This window comes from Pelobates fuscus, chromosome 2, assembly GCF_036172605.1.
Source record: "Pelobates fuscus isolate aPelFus1 chromosome 2, aPelFus1.pri, whole genome shotgun sequence".
Lineage (NCBI taxonomy): Eukaryota > Metazoa > Chordata > Amphibia > Anura > Pelobatidae > Pelobates > Pelobates fuscus.
In genome coordinates this window covers 140,353,143-140,374,728 of record NC_086318.1, presented here as the reverse complement: position 1 = coordinate 140,374,728, position 21,586 = coordinate 140,353,143, and the positions used below count along the sequence as shown (strand labels likewise).

General features: G+C 37.2%; 1 protein-coding gene across 1 annotated transcript in view; it reads right to left on the bottom strand.

The window, feature by feature from the left end:
* Positions 1-2,147: 2,147 nt before the first annotated feature.
* The window catches only part of LOC134586212 (probable cation-transporting ATPase 13A4), a 63,679-nt gene continuing 44,240 nt past the window's right edge, over positions 2,148-21,586 (bottom strand). The window contains exons 21-30 of the mRNA XM_063441708.1: positions 21,054-21,133; positions 17,859-17,901; positions 17,616-17,725; positions 16,236-16,332; positions 15,367-15,439; positions 14,908-15,082; positions 12,329-12,516; positions 6,043-6,131; positions 5,057-5,137; positions 2,148-2,404 (exon numbers count right to left, since the gene is read on the bottom strand). Coding sequence (XP_063297778.1) covers positions 2,159-2,404; positions 5,057-5,137; positions 6,043-6,131; positions 12,329-12,516; positions 14,908-15,082; positions 15,367-15,439; positions 16,236-16,332; positions 17,616-17,725; positions 17,859-17,901; positions 21,054-21,133 — 1,182 coding nt within the window. The 3' untranslated portion in view covers positions 2,148-2,158. The remainder of the gene's footprint in view (positions 2,405-5,056; positions 5,138-6,042; positions 6,132-12,328; positions 12,517-14,907; positions 15,083-15,366; positions 15,440-16,235; positions 16,333-17,615; positions 17,726-17,858; positions 17,902-21,053; positions 21,134-21,586) is intronic.

Below are 21,586 nucleotides of genomic sequence, written 5' to 3'. Positions count from 1 at the left end.
TAATTCAATACTGCTAAAAGAACTTTCCAAAGTATATATCTACAACATTGTGACTTCTGCATATAAATAATTTGGATAGTTTTTCCAACAGTATTGAATCATATGGAATGCTTATTAAATTAAGGTTTAAGTTTGTCTGAGTTTGTTTGTGAGATGCTTATAACCAGGCAGTTTGGTGTTCCTTTTTCAAAATCTTGACATGGTTAATTGGTCAACCTCTCATCAACATCTGCAGCCATTAGGATAGGAAGGGGTTGAACACCTTGTTGTATTTCTAACACACACTTATCATTATAATCCTTAGCACACCAACTGCTTTGCCTTTTTTTGTGCAACAAAATCTTAGGGTGTTGTAGGCTCAACTGGTACTGGTTCCACTGGTTTCATTGTCATTCGTCATATACGATGATAATGTACTTGTTATACTGGACAGTAGGTGTAGTTGTAGCAGATGCACACAGTCATAGAATTAAGCCTGAATTAAATATTGTTGGATATGCTTTGCAAATGATTTAATAGTTTTGGAAAAATAAACTTTTTTAACATATTCAAATAATAAAAAATGTATAAATATAATTACAAAATATCAAAATATTGCAAAATTAGAATATTTGTCATACTATTAAAATTGATTTTAAAATGTTATCCAAAAATATAAAATCATTTGGAAAGCTAATCCAACAATTTTAAATCAAGGCCAAATTACATGTTGTCTCTGTTGTCTGCACATTCTAAACTGACTTCTATAGCCAACTATGTTATTGTCATTCTACAAATGACTTTCTTCTTTAGTAGCGAAATGTTATGACACAGAATAATATTTTGAATCCTGCTCGAGTATAACTAAGGTCTCGATTTAATATCGTTGGAACTTTCAAATTGATTTACTATTTTAAAATTATGTAAATGATGAAAAATATTAATTTTGTAAAATATTGATAGTTTGGGATATATTGATATATATTTTTGATATATTAATAATTTAGTTTAATAGTTTGAAAAAAATATTTTAAAGTTTTATCCAACAGTATTAAAATTAAGTCTAAGTTGGCATTCTAGAATGGACGTACTTGGAAACCAGAGTAATCCAAAAGTACTTTTGTTGGGTTAATACTTTGTTATTATTATTTGTAGAGAAGCAAATTTTAAAATTGCAGAAAAAATATGATATGATACTTGTAATATTGGAGTGCATTTATTTTTTAATCAAAGCTGCATGCCCGATGTGATTGGTTGTTGTTCCTTACATCTATCAAATTGCTCTTTTATTGTGGCCCAAGGATTTTATGCTGAAATCTTCTCATGACATTTTATAAATGTTATTCTTTCCTGTTTTACAGTAACTATTTTTACCATGGTGGGTGGAACTACATTATTTCTTTTTAGTTTTTAGTTAATTTAGTTAATTAATCACATGGATTATAAGATCATAATGATGACTTCTTTAACCCCTTAAGGACACATGACATGTGTGACATGTCATGATTCCTTTTTATTCCAGAAGTTTGGTCCTTAAGGGGTTAAGCATTAACACTATAGAACAGACCTGTGTATTCACTTAATTACTTAATGCAAATATTTAACGATGATACACGATTCATGAATTTTGGAAACATTTGAAATACCAATGCACAAAACCACAAATCATTTTTTCCACTTATTTATTTTTCACTCATTTCAAACTCATTGACAGGATACAAAAAAAAAAAAACGGCTAGGTGCTCCATTCCACAAATTCAAGATAATGTTTTTTATTTTAACATCAGAATGATGAAAAGCTGAGTCAGCCTTGTTGAAAGTCAAACCTGTTAATCTGAGACATGGCAGCTGCAGTTCTGTCTACTAAGTTATCTCACCATTGATATTGGAAAAGTGTGATTAACCTTTACCGTGTTGCCACTTAAAAAAAAAAAAAAAAAAAAAAAAAAAAAATTCTGCATGATACTCTGGGAGTAGCTTATGGTATTAGAAATGAATGCAGCTGCAACCTTAGAATGTTTTCTTTTTAAAATATAAATTGTGCTGAAATTTAAAGTCCAGAGAAGCATGGTCTTACAATATAGTTGTCTCCAGCCATCTCTCTTTTAAGAAAACTTATTTTTGATTCAGTTTTTTGCAAGACTAATTTCCAAGTTCCATTCCAGACTTTGTATTAGTTTTACTCTATCATGTATTTTTGTATCTTTCCATTAGTTACAGCATCTTCATGTTCAAAGACTGGATTATAATAAATATTTTCTTTGTCTTCATTGATGTCGCTATTTCCATAAATAGTCTTTTCAAGAGGTGGCCATTCGGAATCCTCATCCAAGTTTGCTCGCAATATTTTATACTTGCTACTAGGTTTTAGCTTTAAACATCTCTTCAGAGCCAGCCAGAGTTTTCGGTTATCCAATATAAACTCCTGTTGAAAATCAAATAGAAATGTATTAAATTAGGACTAAAAACTCAAAATGATGAAGCAATGAACATAATCTAATACCGAGTAATGAGGTATGGATGGTTGGACTGTTAAAAAGAGCAGCTTTGTTAGCCAGTTTTTATAAAAGTGAACAGCCAAATTCACTATAACACTTATAGATTCAAGACTATAGGTACTATGCCTTTATTTTACTATTTTATATGGTAAATGGGGGGACTGCTTTTAACCCCTTAAGGACACATGACGTGCCTGACACGTCATGATTCCCTTTTATTCCAGAAGTTTGGTCCTTAAGGGGTTAAATAGGGACAGGGATGCTAAAGTGTAAGGAATATAGGTTGTATTCCTAACTCTTTAGAATTGTTTAACATTTTTTTGTATTCATTATTTTTGCAGTTCACATGTGTAGTACAGGCAGGCAAGAGGTGCCCCAAAAGCAGTCCTCCAGCATTTCCCATGCTCAGCATGCGGGGCACAAGATAAACAAGCACATTTTTATTTTAAAGACAGGTGAGAACAAATGATTGTATAAGTAGCTTTAAGGTATAGTTAGGCTGGGTCCGTGCGTGGACTATGCTATGGATATTCTAAGTAATGCTGGTACATAACATCTACTATGGAAATAGGCTATAGCATTGAGATTAAAACAATAATCATGCATTGGCTAGCAAAAGTAGTGAGCTGTGTGTTTCAAGATAACATTTTAGTCGTGTCTATTACATTCACTTTAGAGATTTAATCACCCTTGGTGGCCGGGTTGCTCAAGCTGTCCCAGTGGGAATGTGTTGTCGCCATGTCTGTCCCGGGACCATATAAATAGGGGGGAGTCCCCTCTCTATCCAACACCTGCTCTGCAGATTCTGTACAGCAGGGGGTGAGTGTCCGGCAGAGCAGGTATCAGGGAATAGTCCATCTCTGCTGTACCTTGGTGTCCTCGCTTTGGTCTCCTAGGCTGCAGCCATGGTATGTTGTTTTTGCCTCTGATGTTTCTTGTATGGCTGGTGTCAGCCCTGATGGAGTGCCTGGTGTCTCCCGAGGGAATTCTTTGCCCCCTGGGTCTTTCCGGTTCGGGCTGGGTGGGAGGTGGGCGCTGAGTCGGTTTTCCGGTATGAGTACCTTGCTGTGCATTAGCCTCGTTTTTTTCAGGCGGGGTGAACGTTGTGCGGTGCTCCAGCTCCTCATAGCTGCCGCAGTTGTTTGTGCGTGTGAGTCACTTGGGCAGCTTGATGCTGGCTTGGGCTGTGGGTGGGTGTTTCTCCGCCATTCTGTATTGCAAGGTCGGAGGACAGGAGCCATTTTGCCATCTGTGTTTGCGGGGAGGCAGCGGGTCGACCTCCCGCCACCTGTGCACATGGCGCCAGCCATCTTGAGTACCGCGCCCGGGCCTCCCAGCCCTGATTGCAACCTCTCGGTCCGGGCCATAGGGTGAGGACCGGGATCACCCCTCCCGGTCCATAGGGGGGGGGAACAGGCCTGGGTCCGCTCGGATTCGTGCCTCTGGATGGGGTCCGGGATGCAGGATAGCGGGGCGGTGGCCGTCCGCCCCACTCACTGCCTTAGTAGGCCCCAGGTTTTGCTTCAAGAGTCTCTCCTCCAGGGGACTGAATCTCGGTGAGCAAGCCTCTCCCTGGAGAATTTTTTACTTTTTACATGCTATGCAATTACAAATTTGTTCCTTATCCATGACCCTGTTGTGAGCTAAAGGAAAATATACACAGGTGTGACCCAAATATACACAGGTGTGACCCAACCTGGAATAACAAATTTGAACTAACCTGGCATTCTAAGACCACAAGCCAATTTGTGAAACACAAAGAGTATGCATTCACCAACACAATTCCTCTCATTTCTTATTCATCACTCATAGTCGGGTGTGCAGTATTTGAGCAATGTCATAAGTATTGTCTCTCAATCGTGTTTTTTCTGGCCTGGCATTCAGTTCTGCTTTTCAGACTCCCACCTGTTCTTTGTCACCTGACACTCCCCTTCAGCTATGCTTCTTAGTGTCCACAGCTGTACTCCTTGTCCACCAGCCACATAACCAAATAGCCCTAGTTCCTACTCCCATTCATGCTCTCCCAACCATGTTGTTTTCCTCTTCTCCTCAATTTTTGACAGTCTGTGGTCATTAGACACTATAACTCTCTCAAACACATATTCCTTCCTGCCACTTTGTCTTCTTCATGCACCCTACACATCGGACAGCTATACCACCTTTTGAGGTCTTGCTTCTTTTTATTGGATCACCTTTCTAATGTATTTACTCTTTATGGGGGCAGAATGATCATTATCTTACAAGGAAGGGAAACATATTACTTACAATGATGACAGAATTGACAGAATTGAAAAAAGGGCAACATGAACTGATTAGCCTCTTTTTGTTCTTGCCTTAATATTTAGGATGTTTCTCCTGGTTCATAATTCTGCATTTAATTATATAAACTGATATAATCTTATATTCACCCATGTAGGTTTTAAAAAAAATTATGAATTGATTAATACAGCTTTCAACATTTTCATGCATTCAATAAAGTTAAAAGAATTAATTAATTGAACCTTCTACCCTTCGGTTGCTGGTTTTCCTTCATTCTTTATTCAGTTTAATAATGTCCGATAACCGTGTATTGCTCTTACCTCTACCACAAATGAAACAACGAAGCAGATCACTAGTATTACAAGCATGTGGATCCTCCAACTTGTTGGCATGCATACAAGCTAGGAAAAAAAAGTTATAAATCAGATTCTTCACCATTGCTAAGATTTTCTAGAAACCATAACATATAAGTGCTTAAAACCATGTGACAAAAGAGCATGAAGTGGATCTTATAAAACCTTTCTGGTCATGTTTTCATATGCTACGATACACTATGTTCATAGATTCAAAATGTTTGTGAGCAACCACAAACTTTATATATCAATTTACTTATGCATAAACATTTTCTTTAATAAAGTTGTCTTGAAAATAAAAAAAATAGATTATAAGCCACCTTATCCCACTATTTTGTCTTGATCTCTGTCTTTATTGGGATAGGTTGCTATGTCCTTGGTTCTTATAAAATATGTAAGACTGACAATTATAGGTATGATACACCTCGTATTTTTATTCTTGCATCTGTAGATTTAGATTTAGGACAAAGTTATTAATTCTAAATGCGGCTTTTTGTTTTTACAAAGCGACCAACCAGCAGGACTAAAGCAGTTTCACACTAAGTATGCATGAACTGCGACAACACTATTAAGATATGTACTCTGTGTGACCTACAATTTAATTTAGTCTATTTGTGTAACTAAATAAGTATATATACGTATATATACAGAATCAATAGCTATATATACAAATTTACTAGAGACACCATAGCTGCTATAGTTTCCAGTGCACATATTACTTATGCAAATTGATGGGCAATACATGGAAAGTGCCTCTTTGTAGCTTGTGGAAGTCAAATGGTGTAGTAAATCAGGTGATAAATCAATCAGGAATTCTGCAGTATTTAAATATTACATGCTACCAGGCAGCATTTTCATGTGCTGCCAATCAACATGAAATTATGTGTCTCCAAGAAAACATTGTGATTATGGCAATCCAATTATTTTTACATATTAAATACACACATACTTACTTCTAAAACAACATACATCTGGTCAATGTCAGCAAATAGAAAGAATAAGGTGAGTGCAACTTCGATCGCCAGTGCAGCCATAAATAGGTCTTGATAAAAAAAATAAAAGGGGAAAAAAATCAGTCATTGAAAAATTAATATTACTAGTATTTTCAGTTTGAAGAAATTATTAATTTGAACAAATTTTCTAAAATGATGAATGTTTTTACATTTCTGCGGTGTTTGTGTTTAGCTGTAATTTTCCTCTTACTCATTTACTGTACCCATACATATTATATACTGTTTTTTTCGGCATTAAATGGTCTTTTTAAAGATACTATTATTTTCATCATATCATATAATTTACTATTAAAAAAAAACACGTTTTCTAACGTTGACCCCTAAAATCTAAACCGCCAAAAAACACCCCGGCTAAATAATTTCTAAATTTTGTCCTGAGTTTAGAAATACCCAATGTTAACATGTTCTTAGCTTTTTTTTGCAAGTTGTAGGGCTATAAGTACAAGTAGGACATTGCTGTTTCAAAATATTTATTTTTGAATTTATCAATAGTGACATTTTAACACTGTTATCTGTCATAAATCTTTGAATCACACCTCACATGTACATATTTTTTAAAAAGTAGACAAGTCAGGGTATTCAATATGGGGTATGTCCAGTCTTTTTTAGTAGTCACTTAATCACAAACACTGGCCAAAGTTAGCATTTATATTTGTTTGTGTGCTAAAAAAGTAAAAATGAAAAAAACAATTAACGCTAACTTTTTCCAGTGTTTGTGACTAAGTGGCTACTAAAAAAGACTGAGCATGCTCCATTTGCAATAACTTGGGTTGTCTTCTTTTGCAAATAGTATGCCATCATGGGGGTAATTCTTATTCCTGGGCTACTATACGCTCTCAGAGGCAACATAACAAATCTGGCAAATTTCAATGTAAAAAAAAAATGAAAAATCAAGCCTTATATTTGACCCTGTAACTTTAAAAACACTATCAAAACTGTACATGGGTACTGTTATACTCAGAAGACTTTGCTGAACACAAATATTAGTGTTTCAAAACAGTAAAACATATTACAAGAATGATATTAACAGTGAAAGTACAGTTTGTGTGTGAAAAATCTAAAAAACTTCACTTTCACTGACAATATTATCGCTGTGATATGTTTTACTGTTTTGAAACACTAATATTTGTGTTCAGTGAAGTCTATGGAGTAAAACTGTACCCCCTATGTACAGGTTTTAGGGTGTCTTTGAAAGTTACAGGGTTAAATATAGTGCTAGCAAATTTAATTCTCTGGACTTTGTGCCTGTGTCAGACAGGTCCCCCAAATTGCAATCTATAAAATTACTTAATTGTGTAAAAATATTACATAAATATGCAAGTAGAATTTAAATATATATATACATATTTATATATTTGAAGTCTACGTGTATATTTCTGAAATGATTTATGCAATTAAGTATATGGAATATGTATATTTCGTATTATTTTTATTTATATATATATATATATATATATATATACACACATATAATTTCATTTTAAGTGTATTTTTATATTAATATATATATATACATATACAGTTAAAATACAGTTAGAATAAAATTGTATATATATATATATATATACATCATTATTTTTATTGTGTTTATTATTTTTACATTTTTTTTAAATTAATTATTATTTATTTTTTATAATAATATATACAATATATATAGTTATTATATATACAAATTCAGAATTATTTACAGGTAGTGGAGGGGGTAGTGTTTTTTTATTTTTAAATGTATGTCAGGCAGCTGCTTCTCAAAGCAGTTGTCTGATATAAAATAGAAAATTACTATACACTGATCAGCCATAAGATTAAAACCATCTCTATTATCCTTTAGACCTTCCTCCTGCTGTCAAAACAGCTCTGATGTGTCGAAGCATGGTCTCAACAAAACATCTAAATGTGTTCTTTGGTATCCAGCACCAATACATTAGCAGTAGAGCCGTTAACCCCTTAAGGACACATGACATGTGTGCAGGGCCGGACTGGGAGAAAAATTCGGCCCAGGCATTTTTTATCACAGCAGCCCACTAAGAGGAGGTGTGTTTTGTCATCACCAATGACAAGCACGCCCCCTCTCAAAGTGAGCATGTTGGTTCAATGCTCTTCCAGGGCAGATCATGCGCAGAGCTCTGCTGAAGAGCTCTAGCATGAGAAAAAAAACAAACTGTATTTGTTCTGCACAGTGCAAGCAAATGTAATAACATGCTTGCACTGTGTTTCCTTGCAACTTGTCTCGGGTGTCTCTATAAATGGATACCAGGAGACAGAAGGGCCAGGAAAGAGCATTGTGCATGTGTTTGGAGTCTGCTTGTGGTATTGCGTGTGTGTAGAGTGAGCTGGTTGTGGTGTGGTATTGTGTAATAAGGTTGGTTTTAGTCATGTTGTGTTTGTGGTGTAATGTGATGCATATGTGGCTAGGGGCTGTAGAGAATGTATGTATAGGGTATGTAGCAAGTGTGTGCATACAGGCTATAGAGTGTGTGTATGGGTGATGTAGTGTTTGTAGAAAGTGTGTGTTTAGGGGTGTAGTATGTGTTTGCTTACAAGGAATCTAATGTGTGTGTGTATAGGGGATCCAGAGTGTGTATGTTAAGAGTGTAGTGTGTGTGTGTATAGGAGTCTAGTGTGTGTTTGAAGGACCCAGAATGTGTAGGAGATCTAGTGAGTGTGTGTTTATAACGGATTCAGAGTGTATATAGGGATCTAGTGTGTGTATGTGTGTAGATGATCCAGAGTTGGGTAAGGGATCTAGTGTGTGTCTGGAATGTAATGTGTTTAGGGGTGCCGTATGTGTGTTGTATGTATGTATATATATATATATATATATATATATATGTGTGTGTGTGTTTGGAACTATTGTGTATGTGTGTGGTGCAGTGTGTTGGGGGGGTTCTGTGTGTATGTGAGGGGTGCAGTATGTGTGTGTGATGGGTGCGGTGTGTGAGGGTGCGGTGTGTAATGTGTGTGAGAGTGCTGTGTGTGAAAGTGCTGTGTGTGAGAGTGCTGTGTGTGCTGTGTGTGAGAGTGCTGTGTGTGCTGTGTGTGAGAGTGCTGTGTGTGTGAGAGTGCTGTGTGTGAGAGTGCTGTGTGTGAGAGTGCGGTGTGTGAGAGTGCGGTGTGAGAGAGCTGAGAGTGCGGTGTGTGAGAGTGCGGTGTGAGAGAGCTGAATGTGCTGTGTGTGAGAGTGCCAAGTGTGAGAGTGCTGAGTGTGATGTGTGTGTGAGAGTGCCGTGTGTGTGTGTGTGTGTGTGTGTGTGAGAGAGAGAGTGCTGTGTGTGTGTGAGAGTGCTGTGTGTGATGGGTTAGAGAATGCTGTGTGTTAGAGAGTGCTGTGTGTGAGAGTGCTGTGTGTGATGTGTTAGAGAGTGCTGTGTGTGAGTGTGAGAGTGCTGTGTGTGAGTGTGAGAGTGCTGAGTGTGAGAGTGATGTGTATGATGTGGGTGAGAGTGCTGTGTGAGAGTGCTGTGTGTGATGTGTGTGAGAGTGCTGAGTGTGATGAGTGTGAGAGTGCTGTGTGTGATGTGTGTGAGAGTGCTGAGTGTGATGTGTGTGAGAGTGCTGAGTGTGATGTGTGTGAGAGTGCTGAGTGTGATGGGTGTGAGAGTGCTGAGTGTGATGTGTGTGAGAGTGCTGTGTGTGATGGGTGTGAGAGTGCTGTGTGTGATGTGTGTGAGTGTGCTGTGTGTGATGGGTGTGAGAGTGATGGGTGTGAGAGTGCTGTGTGTGATGTGTGTGAGAGTGCTGAGTGTGATGTGTGTGAGAGTGCTGAGTGTGATGTGTGTGAGAGTGCTGAGTGTGATGGGTGTGAGAGTGCTGAGTGTGATGTGTGTGAGAGTGCTGTGTGTGATGGGTGTGAGAGTGCTGTGTGTGATGTGTGTGAGTGTGCTGTGTGTGATGGGTGTGAGAGTGATGGGTGTGAGAGTGCTGTGTGTGATGTGTGTGAGAGTGCTGAGTGTGATGTGTGTGAGAGTGCTGAGTGTGATGTGTGTGAGAGTGCTGAGTGTGATGTGTGTGAGAGTGCTGAGTGTGATGTGTGTGAGAGTGCTGTGTGTGATGGGTGTGAGAGTGCTGTGTGTGATGGGTGTGAGAGTGCTGTGTGTGATGTGTGTGAGTGTGCTGTGTGTGATGGGTGTGAGAGTGCTGTGTGTGATGGGTGTGAGAGTGCTGTGTGTGATGTGTGTGAGTGCTGTGTGTGATGTGGGTGAGAGTGCTGAGTGTGATGTGTGTGAGAGTGCTGAGTGTGATGTGTGTGAGAGTGCTGAGTGTGATGTGGGTGAGAGTTCTGAGTGTGATGTGTGTGAGAGTGCTGAGTGTGATGTGTGTGAGAGTGCTGAGTGTGATGTGTGTGAGAGTGCTGAGTGTGATGTGTGTGAGAGTGCTGTGTGTGATGTGGGTGAGAGTGCTGAGTGTGATGTGTGTGATGTGGGTGAGAGTGCTGAGTGTGATGTGGGTGAGAGTGCTGTATAAATGTTAAAATGGATTTTGTGTGTGTGTGTGGGGGGGGGGGGGGAGGTAAATAAACAAATGATATAACAGCCATTATGTCCCCCCCTCCCTTCTTACCTGTAGCCTGGGAGGGGGAGACCTGCACGCTGGTGAGTGGGAGGGGGAGACCGATGCTCGCACATTATCCCTGGTGGTCCTAGTGGTGAGTGAACTCTAGCCTGCGGGCTAGAGTTCACTCTCGCGAGATCCGGTCGTTGCCATGGCAACGCTCCGGATCTCGCGAGAGAAACCCGGCGGAGCTGCAAGTTAGAGCTCCGCCGGGTCCTCTCTCCGGGCAGGCTGGCTCCCTCCCTCTCTCCCCGACGGCGGCCGCATATCTATTCAAGTGGGCAGGTGAGGGAGATCTTTGATCTCCCCACCGGCCCTCCATGGAATACAGCGGGGCCGGCGCTCGGATAGTGCCGGCCCTGCATAAACCGGCAGGGGAAGACCTGGGACCTTCCCCTGCCGGCCTCGGCCCATGGCCACCGCGGCCCACCGGGCATTTGCCCGGTGTGCCCGATGGCCAGTCCGGGCCTGCATGTGTGACATGTCATGATTCCCTTTTATTCCAGAAGTTTTGTCCTTAAGGGGTTAAAGGGATACTATAAATGCCAAGAATACAAAGCTGGCCCCCTCCATTACTCTCCCATCCCAGCCCCAGTAAATAAATGTTTAAAAATCTTTATTTACTTACCCAGGGTCATGGCTTTGGCTCCTCCAACATCCCACGATGAGAGGGTGCCAATGCACATGCATGGTAATCAATGCTTTCCTATAGGGATAAATCTGACGCTGTATGTCCTCATGTCTGTCCAGCGTCAGTTACCGGACCAAAAGTCAGTTTTGGTCCAGAAAGTGAGACAGTCTAGGAGACAGCCACTGGAGGCAGACTTAGTGCTGCAATGTAAACATAGCTGTTTCTCTGGGGCTGTTTAACATTGCAGCACTAAGTGCAATAAGGACACTGCACCCATATCACTTCAATGTGCTGAAGTGGTCTGGGTGCCTATAGTGTCCCTTTAAGTCCTCCAAGTTGCCAGGTGGGATTTTTTCTTTCCAGCATGTCATTTTTATATTGAGAACTGAGGAATTTGGAGGCCGAGGCAACACTTTGAACTCTTTGTCATGTTCCTCAAGCCATCCAGAACTATTTGTGTAGTGTGGCAGGATGCATTATCCTGCTGAAAGAGGCCACTGCCATCGGGGAACACCTTTGACATGAAAGGGTGTACGTGATCTGCAACAAGTTCTACATAGGTGGTACGGTATGTGTCAAGGATCAGGACCCAAGGTTTCCCAGAAGAACATTGCCCGAGCATAACACTGCCTTCTTCCTATTGTGCATCCTGCTGCCATCTCTTCCCCAGCACATGCACACATGCCCAGACCAGGCAACCTCCTTGGTTCAGTACTGACGCTCATGTCCTCATTGAAGGGGGCTTCAGTAGTGGACCCTTCTATTTTCCCACCTATTTAGGAGCATAACCAGTGACACAATTTGTGTAATTGGTGACTACCCTTTAAACGTCTCCTTTTTTGCCACGTGTAATACTGTCTGGATCTTAAAAAGTGCATTCAGCAAATACCTAGTATTCATATATCAATGTATGAAATATGGAAAGTAACTAATTGTGTGTAAAAAAGAGGTTAACAGATCATTTTCATCACAGCAAAAAAAAATGTAGGGGCTATTCGATAATTAACTATCTTAAAATAGAGAGATCAACAGACATACTACACCTACAATTCGTATATATTGGCTGCCGAAAAGGCTTTCCCTTTGAGAAAACAAAAGCAAGGATGACAAATTGCACAGCTGTTATTAGCCACAGAGTGCTGTTCTCAAAACTTTCATAGTTTTTCTTTGTTCTTTTATGGACTAACTCGTCGGTAAGGTGTATGTTTAGGGTTTCATTTCCTGGATGACAGGCACTGAAAATAAAGTAAGAACAATTACAAGACAAAATAAAAAGAATTACTCAACATTACACCCGGAAACGTCTTCTACTTTGCATGTATTGTGGTTTTTTGTTTTATTATTATTATTATTATTATTATTATTATTATTATTATTGTTAATATTATTATTTATATTTATAATTATTTAGATTTTATTTAGATGTATATTATTTATAATTAGTTTTTAATCAAACTGAAATTATTTTATGTCTGCCAAACACATTAAGTGTATGCAAAAAGCAAAAAGAAAATGTTATAAATATATATAACAATACCATGCCTCTCATTCAATTTTCATGGTGAAATCAATTCAGGTATTGAGATCCATTTAACAAGTAGGTTCAAGTGGAATCATGCACACCCTTTAATTGGCATTTTGTCAGCTGTTTTGACCTTCTTTGTGACTAGCAATGTTTTAAAATAATTCCCACTAATGTCAGAAGTATCCATAAATAAGTTGACATTCGCTCTACGGTTGTTTCAAGATGATAAGGAGCTATATATATTCTATTCCACCTCCTCTCATGCCTCTTTTCCCATTCCCACCTCTAACATTGTAGTGCCTCTTTCAATTCCTCCACATGTGCCCCTTCTTCCATTTACCCCTTCTTTGTTTAGACACTCTCTGATACCTTGTATCTTGCAGTGCAGAGTGAGCTTGAGCTGGTATCCTAGTAATGATCATTTTCTGTCAGGTCTCTTCACTTGTTCTGATCAATATAATGAGGCGTGTAAATTAGGCCTATGTCGGAAGAAGGCGAAAAACCTGGCAGAAAGGACAATTGTTTTCGGATGTCCAGCAAACTTCTAGTCACCCACATTCCAGGAGGCATTAGAATGTCTGCATTACATTGGTAAAAGCGGTTAAATGGCAGGGGACAGCAAAAATTAAAAAAAATGTCGACATGTTTTTCAAAATGCACTTATCATAAAATGCAAGTTGCTTATCATGTGTTTTGTGCTTTGGATGCAAGATTTGTTAACTTTCAGACTGTGAAGCAACAGCATGGATGAGGAAGCTTGATTTGGCATCCTTTGTTTGGATGGCTGTTTTGGTCCCTTGATGCCTGTTAAGGTCCTTTACTGCTGGGAATGAATGGACCCTCCATGTCAATGGGAGCCCTGACACTATATACATTATCTGCATATTGTGACAATTGTGGAGATTCTCTGATACCGCTGATCTCGCAAGCCTGTCCATCACTGTACAGCCATGGTTAAGCACCTGAGTAGTTATCACAGCAGTTCCTAGAGCAGTAATATGGAACATGAACACTGAACTGAACATAAAGGACAGTAATCTTCATTAACTAAAAGTACCTCATAGAACACAACACATAAATTAGATCATATTTCTCAGGGTCTGAACATAGTCTTAAGACCAGTGTTCCTTGCAGTTTTTCTAAAGGAGCAATGGTTGTATGGTGAACCACACTTATTGCAAATCCCTGTGTTACACTGCTCATATGGCCCTGATATCATCTTCCCCAGATCTCCCCTTACACTGTGTCCCCAGCACATATCTAATTCCTTCCAACTACCCTCTTTGTAGTGCAGCCACGCATTACAGAGACAGAGAGAGTACCCCATTTCCTCTGCTCGGTCTGTCAACTCTGCATTTTCCACCTACACAGTGAGTGGAGAGAGGGTGGGATATGATGTTCACGCCAAGCTGTTTAACTCCACCTTCATTTGTCCGTACATATTATCTTGGCCAGACACTTTACAAATAAATTATGATTATAACGTTTGGTTTATATTTGTGGTTTGTATGTTTCTCCTTTTCATGTACAATTGTTGGTAATACTTTAATATTGGAGATAAATATCTACAACATATTATTCTAGTTACAAAATGTGAGTATTCCACATGGTTTGCATATTTAACACACTTTTTTTCTTGTTTTGTTTTTCTTTCTATTTGAACTTGTCTTTCCTTGAGAGTATCTGAGAGAAAAACATATGAATAAACCTCTGCACAGCTGCAATAGTCATATAGCATTTTAGTTTCATGGTTTGCCATTTAGACATCATAACTCTTCAACTGCTATAACCAAAACGACTTACTCTCGCACTGTTACTTATCAGAATATAGCCTACCAAATACATTCCTGTATACTAAAGAATATATTCCTACATGACCATTCCTTTTTCATGTCTGGGTTATATATTTTGCTTTACTTGTCATCTACATACCCCAACTCCCCAATAATTTACTAAACATTATAAAATTGCACCAAACATTCTATCACTATTTAAAAATAATCTTAAAGGAAAAGCCTTCAAACAAAGAGTTCACAGTACTGTGTAATCACTATTCATCTACATATATTGAATTTCTATATCAATAGTATCTTGAACTTACCTGTAAATATCTTTATCACTGAACCAGGGTTGCTTCTGCACTATTAAGAATGCATATGTCTGCATGGCAACTGTGAAAAGAACATTATAGACTACCGATAACAGCATAGATGGAGAGAGAAGCTGTCCTGGAGGGCGGTATGGTGCTAGTTTATGATATGCAGGTGTTGAACTCACTAGAAAATAAAGTAATAAATTGAGTTTAATATTCATATCAGTATTATTTTGATACTTTTCAGTTGGACAATATATAGATACTGAAAGGTTGAAAATAGTTTACTGGGTTAGTATGTTGGTTCATTAAATCATATCACTATGTAAAAATATATGTTATCATTTTTTTTTATTTCTCACGTACATTATTCTCCTCCAAAAATAGTTATTAAGTTGTGCTACTATCTATCACGTGGCATTAGTTAACAAGTATTTTTCATGCATTATGTTGAATAGCTATACTCACTGGTCAAGAAAATAACAAACATGATAGCAAAGTCATGAACAAGAAACTGATTATTTCCAAATATGTTCCGTTGCTGAAAGGAAAAAGGAAATATTCATCATTAGAAAATGTTTAGATGTAACAACACAATACAATAAAGAAAAAAAAACTACCACTTTTATAAATAAAATAATTATACTAGTATAGACATAATAGCAATGCATTTGATAAATAGTGTAATTAAAAAAATCAAAACATTCCCACCATAACCATTGCATTAATTTCTCCATATAGCTTTGTCTATACACATTCTGTAAATCGCAGAAAGGGATCAAAGGGTGAACACATATTACCCCTCTTAAACACTTTTTCAACAGTATCAGAATTGATCCCTGTCATTTAAAATACGAATACTTCTGTTTAATCACCCAACACCTGTGTACATACAGTCTAGTACAGTTTTCTTCAACATAGTCCTCATGGACCACCAATGTCCAGGATTTATATATTTCCCTTTTTTATTAAAATGGAGATACTGAAAAAAACCTGGACTGTTGGTGGTCCATGAGGACTGGGTTGGGGACCAATGCTTGTCAATCGAGGGAAATATCTGTGAAAGAAATCTTCAAAAGGGCTTTTAGGAGAAACAACCGAACAAATGAAGAAGAGGTTATATATGTGAACATTACATAGGGATGCCAAGGCTATATTAAACCATTTAATTTTGCAGTCAGCTTAATCTAATTGTGGAACAATTTTGATAGCAAAGCTACATTTAATCTGAAATACCTAAAACATTTAGTGATGCTCACTGTAGTAATTATCTGGATCCATAGAAATGTTTCCTTTGTCAAATTTTTTTTACAAAAAATGTTATCTTGCAGTCTTACCCAGTACAGCAGAAGTGTGTTGTTGTACTCAATTAATCCAAACATGGCCATGTATTTGAACATGCAGAATGATGTGACGAGAGCTGCCCGTCCTTCCCTGTTTGATGATGAGTTATATAATTATACACTTTTTAAACTAGAAGGTTCAGAGGATTAAATGACTATTAAAGTTTAATAATATAGGCTTTGATTTAAAAACGTTGGTTAAGCTTTTCAAGTGTTTTAATGTTTTTGGATAAACATTAAGAATTATTTAATATTTTTAAAAATATTTAGTTTTATATATATATTTGTATATATTTTTATTTAATTTATTATCTTAAGAAAAAATAATTTGAAAAGCTTATCCAAAATCTTTACATTAACATCATAATAACACATCCACAAACAACAATTGTACTATGGTATTATCAGTATTTAAACATGTCACTAAGCATATGACTAAAACAATTTATCATTTAATTTATAACCCTAATCCTAAACCTAGAATCAAATATTCACCAAATCAAAACCTTAGAGGACCAGAAAAGTCACACGGACTACTTAATCTCAATGAATTGGTTTGAGTGATGTGGTCCTGTAGTTTTAACCTTTTAATGAAGAATATTTATTTTTATTTTTTAAAAATGGCAAAGTCTACAATAAGTGGATTAAGCATGTCTCTAGTGGCTATTTTCCTGACAGCCACTAGAGAAGTTTCTTTCTCCTTTACCAAGTAAAATTGATAGCAGTATTTGATTGGAGGAATGTGTCATTTCGCTGTGCATGCTCTCTAATCTAATGCTTTTCTATGCGGTGCATTAGATTGGACGTGATTGTGCGTGATGTCAGCTTGGATGCTAACATCAAAAGAAGCAGAGCTGGAGACTGGAGTGGACAAGTCTAGTCGCTGAAAACAAGGTATTCACTCAGTCAGCCTGAGTGAACCTGCAGCAATCGCCCAATGCAATTGGTATCCGGATTAAAATTGGTGCTCTCTCATCAAAATCCTTTAACGTTCAGAGAATTCACAAACCACCAATTTTAACCCCTTAACCCCTTAAGGACACATGACATGCGTGACATGTCATGATTCCCTTTTATTCCAGAAGTTTGGTCCTTAAGGGGTTAAATGAATGAATGCGTCCAGCAGCATGCTTGTCCTCAAATTATCATTCACTTGCTTTCATGGAAACAAACTATAATTTGAAGAATAGTTTGCTCGCTGGCAGTGATAGCAGCCAGTGGACAAATAGTTAAATAACCATCATCAATGTGAGGTGGCGGTTGGTCAGTGCTTTCTAGCTAATTGTCGCATAAAATAGTTTTTAAAAATAAAATAAATGAACAAGTGTATGGGGGTCAGTAAGAACACATGGATCTTTGGTAGCAGCTGCTTACTTGAGTAGCTCAGAAACACACGCAATATTTGTTACTTTTGAATTAAACGGTGCTGCTACTGAAGCTTCCTGTTCAGATAGGGAGATCCCAGCATTGGCCATTTTTAAAGCCTGAAACAAAATGCATTTTGTTTAAAAAAAATATTGTACAGCAATTAACTTTTAAATGTAGTAAATAGCGAAACACCTGTTCATAATTTATAAGCATACATGTACACAAATGAAACCAAATAACTATACTTACTGCACAGTCATTAGCTCCATCTCCACACATCCCAACGTAATAACTAAAACAACAAAATGTTATGCAAGAAATGCAGGTAAGTTACAATATCCACAAAATAATTACTCATAACAAGACTGCAGAATGCTGAGAAACGCACCAAGTTATCTATATAGCTACACATCATCTTATGCGTTTGGAACACATTTCTATATAACTGTTATAAAGTAAAGCTGACATTTTTTAAGATACTGTTGCAGTGATTAATTGCTGACAATTTCAATGGAAAACATAATTTCGCTGGAAATTACACCATCGAACAAAACATTGAAATTATCTAACTTTTTTTTTTTTAATCGTACTCCGTTTTCTTTCAAAAGTATATTAAAGGATTAGCAAAATATATCACAATCCAGTTCAGTTCAGGTACAGCCAGGGAAATCATTGTTAATGGGGGAGCTAGGCATATTAATAAATTTCCCATTTTCTCTGTAAGCTTTCTCTATGTTGACTGGCGGGCGCAAAGGACAGAGCTTATAGCAATGATTGGCAGGGAGCTATGATGGAGGAGCCCAGTTGCAGGATAAAGAGGTGTGGATTTCTACATTTGAGATCATTTGTCATACATCATAAAATAGGGGATAAACAGGTGTTATGGGCAAATGCAAATATTACACGTTTTAGAATGAAATGTATTTCTTAAACTGTGTACTTTGGCTTTAAGAGATATTGCAAATTGACAAGGTGTTAGAAATGGAACATGTTTTTCATAGATGTTTCTTTAAGCAATAACCTCAGTGCATAATATGTTTGTGCGATTTTGTCCCAGACGAATTACAATAACAATAATGCATAAACAAGCTTCAAGGCTATCCTATGACTCTTTCAGTACCCAATATACTGTGGTAACCTTAATAGATAAGCTATTCAGACTTTAAGACGCCATCTTGTCTCAATTTAATGGAACTTCCCCAAATCCGGGAATTTCCTATGACGTGTTATGGCCTTGTATCTTTGCCAAGTTAAGGGAGGTCCTAAAATTAATAAAGTAAAAGAAGTGTTACTTTTTCATATATGAACTACGGTAACCCTAGAATGACGACACCTAAGTTATAAATAGGTGTACTTTTAAAATGTTAAGACACAGAGGAGAGACTTGGAGACAGACGCTGCTCCATCTTAAAATGACAGAGAGGCTGACATGATAACATGTTCAGAAGGGTATGTTAACCTATTAATGATATTTGCAAGCATTTAATTTAATCTTATAAACTCTGCTATAATGGATTTTATATGTCTATATTTATATTTTTATATAATAAATATCTAAAAGACAAAACTATTGCTTCCAAGACAATCCTTATTTTAAATTGTATTCTCAATTATTTATATATGTTAAATAGAGGATCTCTTACTAACTATATAAACTCATGGCTAAGATATCTGTATGGTTAGCCCTACTAAGTTCTATGCTTTAAGACCTTATAGTGGTAAATAAGGCATTGTTTTAAAAGCCCTGGGACGTGACACTTTAATGTCACTTTTTATTTTATTTCCTACATATTGCTAACCCAATTGCTTCTTATCACATTCACTACATCTTTTAGCAAGTAGACCACCATTCTGTGAACAGGAGTCTGTAGAGATACAGAGCTAAAATGCAGCACATAATATTACATGATATCACACTTTGGGAACCAAGAAAGCTAGTTAGTTCCCTATGTTCATATTAAATAAATATTATAAAAGCACCCTTACACATGGCTTTAACACATGTAATTTACTTTAACCTACAAATCATCCTGCACCCCGACTTCCCTCTGGTACAAAAAACTAATTTTGGAAAATATTCTACAGGCAGTTAAGGTACTACAGGATTGAGAATCCATTTTGTATTGTGTTTTGTAACTAATTAACCTATAATATTTTTTACCCTATTTGTCTATCTCCTGTACCTATTTCTTACATTTGCACATGCAATATTATTTTTTAGGGAGATACAATTTGTTTGATAAAATGTTTTTACTTACCACCAAAGGATACACAATCACATACCCCATCCCACGGCACCCACTGCGCCCCTCTACGTCTCCACAGAAAATACTGCTGCTTGTTGTAAAAAATCCTTTCATTTCTTTCAATCTACAGACCTTCAATCTACAGATACATTCTGCCCCCTGACTTCCCTCTAATACAAAGACCCATTTTTTTTTTTTTTTACAATCACTACCTACTCTCCTGCAACTCCACAACCCACCATTGGCACATCTTCTTTTATAGCATGATCCTTCAGCTGTCTCTAATATTAACTAATTTAATTTAGCCATTTATTCAAATGCGCCCTGCTCTCCATTTGTGTTAACTCCCCAATATTGTCTTTAGATTGTAAGCTCACTAGTTATCCTGCTAAGCACGTTGTATAAAAGTACTGTATTTGATACACTATAAACTCATGAGCAGGGGCCTCTAGTATAGATTTATTATTTTTTGTATTCCCTCTATTGTACAGGATTGCAAAATATGTTGGTGATATATAAATACCATATAATAATAATTTGTTTTATGTAAAAAAAAAAATTGATATGATATAATACCACATAATTATCTCAGATACCTTGTTTACAGTTATATCACTAATAAGTTCTGGTGTTCCTCTCACGTAAGTGCTGCTTGTCTAATGCTAACTGTGGAGCATAATGTATTGGTGCAGCACACAGATGGACACATTTTATTGGTGCCACACTGTTCCCTACAGTGACTAATGAAAAGAGAAAAATGTTCTGAGTGGGAGAGCCACATAATATCTGCACTTATGTTTGTGAAGCACTGTGAAGCACTGGATTAGGGATCAATGGACCCTATCAACCACCACAGAGTGGATTTACATAAATAGTAAGTGATGTAAACATGCCAGACAAGCTGGTATAACATGTAGTCTAAGGAAGATACAGGCAATCTTTGGCAATCCAGATGTTTTGGACTACAGCTCCCATGATGCTTTGCCAACATTATGGTTGTAAGAGCATTATGGGGGATAGAGTCCACAACATCTGGAGTGCCGGAGGTTGTCTACCCCTGGTCTAAGGTAAACTAATGGACATAGTCATTCAGCATGCTGTATAATAGTTACTTTATAGATATTTTAAACAAGATACAATTGATTTTTACTTATTACGTAGCTAACTGTTTTTTTTATTTTTTTATAATCATACTTACTCAAGTTTCCTAAATTCATCAATAATTGTTGATTTCTGCCCAGGTGACATCCTTGCAAAAACGGTTCCATTCATCAGCAACTTTTCAAAACACAAAAGTCATTGATAAGTGATAACAAGCATAATGGAAAAAAAGGTGTGTATACATCTAAATATATGTACCGGTAATTGTAGATAGTATTAAGGTGTTTATGGACAGTGTAATCATGCATGTGATTTAGGAAGAATATAGCCTACCAAAAATAACCTTAATTGAATTAACATTTGACTTGTGCAGTGTTTCTATCACACGAAAACAAGCTATTTACACATGTTATAGAAACAATTCGGAGGATCTTGTAAAACCTGTTAAGATACTCATTATTCCTGAATAGCCACTGTGAAATCATATTTAAGCCTGGGTGTGACAGCACAATATCCTTCGCTATTAAAGACGCATTTGTCAATTAAGCCTAAAGACGACAACTAAAGTGTGTTAATTGCAAGTTTATTGCTATCTACTCTCCCCCAAAAAGTTTTTTTGTAATTTCAACA